Genomic DNA, 4,476 nt, shown 5'->3' with positions numbered 1-4,476 from the left:
TTCCGAGGAGCCCGCGGGAGGCTCTGCCACTGGGTGGCCGAGGTGACCTTGGCTGCATCCCTCGCCCTCCCGCCGCGGTCCTTTCTGGAGCCGGGGGAGGGAAATGGGGGGGCAGCTTATGGCAACACGGCTGCGGGTACTTGAATCCCTCCCCCCTCCCCGCCGCCTGCGCGGGTCTGCCGTTGGGCCGAGGGGCGTCGGGGAGCAGCGGGCGCCCTCCGCGGCAGGAGGGAGGGCTCTTCCGCCGCCGCCTCCAGCCAAGACTACGGCCCCGAGAGTGCCCCGCCGCAGCGCCCAGGTAGGGCTGCGCGCCGGTTGCATTCTGGGGCTCGTAGTCCTCTTGGCGGGAGCCTCCTTCGCCAAGGTGAGGCTGCGATAAGGTGACGTCATCGCCCCTCGGGGCGGGGGAGGCTCGCGGGGGAACCAGTCCGGGCAGCTCCGCTCGGCGCCGACTCAGCGCGGCCGCCGCCGGCCTCGGGCAGGGCTGCGGGCAGGAGCCCAGCCGCCAGGTCGGGCGAGCCGGAGCCGGAGCGCTGCTCGGCTGCGCCTCCCGGTTCCTGGGACGGGCGCAGGTGGGGCGCGAGCCGGGGAGCGGCTTCCACGTGCCTCTTCCCTCCTTTGTGGCTGGGCTGCCTTGGGATCGGGCGCCCGTGCGATTGCAGGCCGAGGCCGGGCGCTGAAGCAGCCCTGGCGCCGACACCCGCAGCGCCAGGAAGGCACGGGGCAGCTGTGATCCAGGCCGATCCCTGCGTCTCCCGGATGCAATTGCTGGCGGGTGGGGTAGCCCTCCTCCCTGCACTGATGGAGTGCCAGCCTGCAGCTTGCACCCTGCTCCCTGGGCAGCTGCCCAGCGAGTGCTCCGAGGCTGGCACTCTACCAAAGGACTTGCTTTGGCAGCCTGCATGATCCAAAAGGTGGGTGCTAAGTTCTGCCATGGGCCCACCGGACTTGGATTGCACATGGCTTCGTTGCCCTCCTCAGGCCAGGCACCGCTGCTTGATTGTTGGCCCAAGGAAGCCCCTGGCCTGCAAGCAAAGAAGCAGAATATGGGTCATGTGGCTGCTTCTGATCTGCTCACGGGGGCTTGGAATCAGCACCCTCCTTCTGGGGGTCTGGGCCTTGGTCTGCCAAAGTTCAGAGTGTCAGCTTTGAATGCAGCAAGAGTTGGAAGAATATAAAACAGGTTGGGGGTGGAGAGGGAAATCCCTCCTCTTTCACAGGCATTCAAGCCAGCCATTGCCCCCCAAGCCAGTCCATTCAAAACAGACAGAAAAGGGTTTTTTAAGAGGTAAAGTTGTTGTGCGATTAAAAAAATCAGCCATGCTGTGCTGAACTAGCAGGAAGGCCTTGCTACAAGCTCAACTCCTGGGGACGTTGTAGGCCTGACGTGCAGGTCTCTTGTTAGCCAGCTGGAGGTGGCCCCCCGTGGCTTTCTTCCAAGGTGTTTTTTTTCCTAACTTCTCCCACAACCCTGGATTTCCTGGTGGTCTCTCAGCCAAGTTGGACTCTGACCTGCTCAGCATTCCTGAAGTATCTATTTCCTGGGATTTTTGTGGTGCCCCAGTTGCAACAGGATACAGTGCAGAAATGCTAAATAAATTAAAAGTCAACAATGATCGTATCAAATCCCTGCTAAAGCATCAGTATCACTAGCAAAAGCAACAGTCAGCAAACAATCCCCAGTTTGGCCGAGTGGCTATGGGTCCAGGCTAGAACCCAGGAGACGGTGAGTTCTAGTCCTACCTGAGCCCTGGAAGCCGGCTGGGTGACTTTGGGCCAGCCACTCTCTCAGCCCAACCCCCCTCACAGGGTTGTTGGGAAAACAGGAGGAGGAAGGAGTATTAGGTATATTTTATTTATATTTTTTATGGTTTTATTTGCTGATTTTATTGTAAACTGCCCAGAGTCCCCCTTTTGGGGGGAGATGGGCGGTGATAGAAATCCGGAAAAAAAAAAGTTCCTGCCTTGAGTCATTGATAAAAAGAAAATAATATTTTTTATTTATAATAAAGGTGGGATAGAAAATAAAGAAATAAAAAAAATCACAAAGGTGCCGATGCAAATTAACGGAGGGTTCCTTTGCTGCCTGGAGGGCTCTGAAGCTTCTGGGTCGGTCTTCCAGGATGGCCGCCCAAAACACATGTGCCTTGTGGAGTCCTGGGGCTGCGGTTGCAAAGAGAGGCTGCGCGACAGTTTGCTGGGGTTTGGGCAGCCCCCGTGTGTTCTGTGCCCTCTTTCCCAAATCCAGATGCCATTTTAGCTTCCTTGGGCTCCCCCCCCCCCCCCGCAAAAGCTGGGCTTGGAAAGAGAGGGAAGGGCAGGGGCTAAGCTGGGCCGGTGAGCTACACAGCCCCATTCTGACCCCTGGGGTGAGCTGGCCGGGAGGCTGCAGCCGAGCCATTGAGATTTGGCAAGCTGCGTCTGGTGAAGCCTTTTCCCCAGCCTTGCAGGGGCTTGTCTGCATGTTAGGCATTCTGGCTGGGTGAGGTTGCACCTCTGGCCCTGCCGTGCGGTGCGCCCACGAGATGCTGCTGCTCCATGGGCTGCCCGACTCCCTGTCGGCTTCTGGGAGCAATTCAAAGTGCGGGGTGACTCCCTCTAAATCCCTGCTTGGCACGGGGCCTGGTTATTGGGCACGGGGCCTCTCCTTAAGAACATCTGCCCCATTTAATTGGGTGGGCCTGCCTTGGGTCCCCTCCTTGAAACAGGGCCGTCTGATGGGACCCGGAGGGCAAGCCTGCCCCTTGGAGTGACCTCTCCCCAATGTTTGCCCCCCCAACCCTGCTGGCCTTCAGGGAAAAGGGGCTAATTTCCCCAAGCAACAAGGTCTGGAAGAGAAAGTTGCCATCCGCAGAGGATAGATATGTGAAGCGGGTTCCACGTTAGAGAGCTGGTTATTGTGCGTGGCAGTTTTATGTTGGTTGTTTTTTTTTTTTTGCAAGCTGCCCAGAGTTGTGGGGCTGGAGTTGGGCAGCCCTGTGAATTATCTGCGCAAATAAGCAAACAAACCGTGGTCTCTGCGCCTTGAGTGCCTTGATGCTTCTCTCGCCCAGCTCTGTTTGAAGCTCTGTTCTTTCTTCCTCCGCAGAAAGGGGTGTCCCCATGGAGGGGGCCGACCAGGAGCCAGCTGCGCGGCCCCTGCAGGGCTCCCCCCCGGGGGAGAAGCCCTTCCCTTTTCCAGCATGGGAGGAGAGCTCCGGGGATGAGAACGGCCTGGTCATCCACAGCCAGGTGGAAGAGGAGCAACACAGGTGCGCCGTGTGTGGGGAGAGCTTCGGCCAGCCGCTGGGCCTCCTGCGCCACCAGAAGCAGCAGCACGCCGGGGAGCGGGCGTTCGTGTGCCCCGAGTGCGGCCGGGGCTTCAGCCTCAAGCACAACCTCATCATCCACCAGCGCATCCACACCGGCGAGAAGCCCTTTGGCTGCGGCATCTGCGGGAAGCGCTTCAGCCTCAAGCAGAACCTCCTCACTCACCAGCGGGTGCACGGTGTCCCCGCTGGGCGGCCTTTCTCCTGCCCCGCCTGTGGGAAGAGCTTCCGCGAGGAGCGCCTCCTCCTGGCCCACCAGAAGAGGGACTGTGGCTCGGCCGGAGGGCGGGGGCCGGAGCGGGGGCCGGGGGGCCCCGAGGGCCAGCAGGCACACATCCCGGGCGGTGAGGGCGAGCCGGGTTTGGCGCAGAGGCCGCTGCGGGTCAAGCCCCAGGAGAAGCCCCCCCAGAACAGAGCTGCTTTTGCCTGCCGGGGGTCTGGGGAGCCCTTGGGGGGCAGAAGTGGCCTCTCCAGCCCTCAGAGGACCCGGCGAGCCAAGGAGGAGGGCCAGCGGGGCTTTGGGCGGGAGGAGGCCCCAAAGGGCCCAAAGCGGAGGCTCCGCGCAGGAGAGCCCCCCTTCCGGTGCCTGACATGTGGGAAGAACTTTTCTCAGAGGGGCAACCTGGCTGCCCATCGGAGGAGCCACCCGGAGCAGGACACCCTCAGCTGAAGCCGGGTGAGAGGATGTGCCAGGGGGCAGAGCGCCAAGAAGGGGAGGCGATTGGAGCAGGAGGCCGGCAGCGTGGGTGCAGGGCAGCGGGCTTGCGAGGGGCCGGGACCCAGCCACCAGGGAGAACATGGAGCCCCCCCAAACTTGGGTTCCACGGTCTGTGCAATCTGTTGCCGGAGGAACGTGCCGGAAAAGATCCCTTCAGGTCCTCCACCTTTCCACGGATCGCAACCTCAAACTGAAACGAAGCTGGAAGATGCAGGGTGCTTTCCATGTATGGTTTTCTCCCGCTCTGTACGCTCTCCCTCCTTTTCAGGCAATTTATCCACCCTCCCTTTGGTCCTGGAGCAAGTCCTGTCATTTTGTGTTCCGGTTTTTCCCCTTTCTGATTGAAAGCGTGGTCCTTTCTCCCAGTTCTGCAGAGCACCGGCAGCCGCGGAATTGTGCCGCCTGCCTGGCTGCCATCCTGGCGAGGGGGAGCGGGGCCAGAGCTGGGCC

The 4,476-nt window shown here is 61.0% G+C and overlaps 1 protein-coding gene across 1 annotated transcript; it reads left to right on the top strand.

Annotated features, from left to right (window-relative positions):
* Positions 1–802: 802 nt before the first annotated feature.
* LOC134497543 (zinc finger and SCAN domain-containing protein 2-like) lies at positions 803–4,476 on the top strand. The gene is made up of 2 exons (XM_063303246.1): positions 803–914; positions 3,089–4,476. Exon 2 carries the CDS (start codon positions 3,103–3,105, stop codon positions 3,976–3,978), a length of 876 nt encoding a protein of 291 aa, XP_063159316.1. The 5' UTR covers positions 803–914; positions 3,089–3,102; the 3' UTR covers positions 3,979–4,476.

This window comes from Candoia aspera, chromosome 4, assembly GCF_035149785.1.
Source record: "Candoia aspera isolate rCanAsp1 chromosome 4, rCanAsp1.hap2, whole genome shotgun sequence".
NCBI classification, from domain to species: domain Eukaryota; kingdom Metazoa; phylum Chordata; class Lepidosauria; order Squamata; family Boidae; genus Candoia; species Candoia aspera.
The sequence above is the reverse complement of the archived record's forward strand: the minus strand, read 5'-3'. Positions and strand labels throughout refer to the sequence as shown.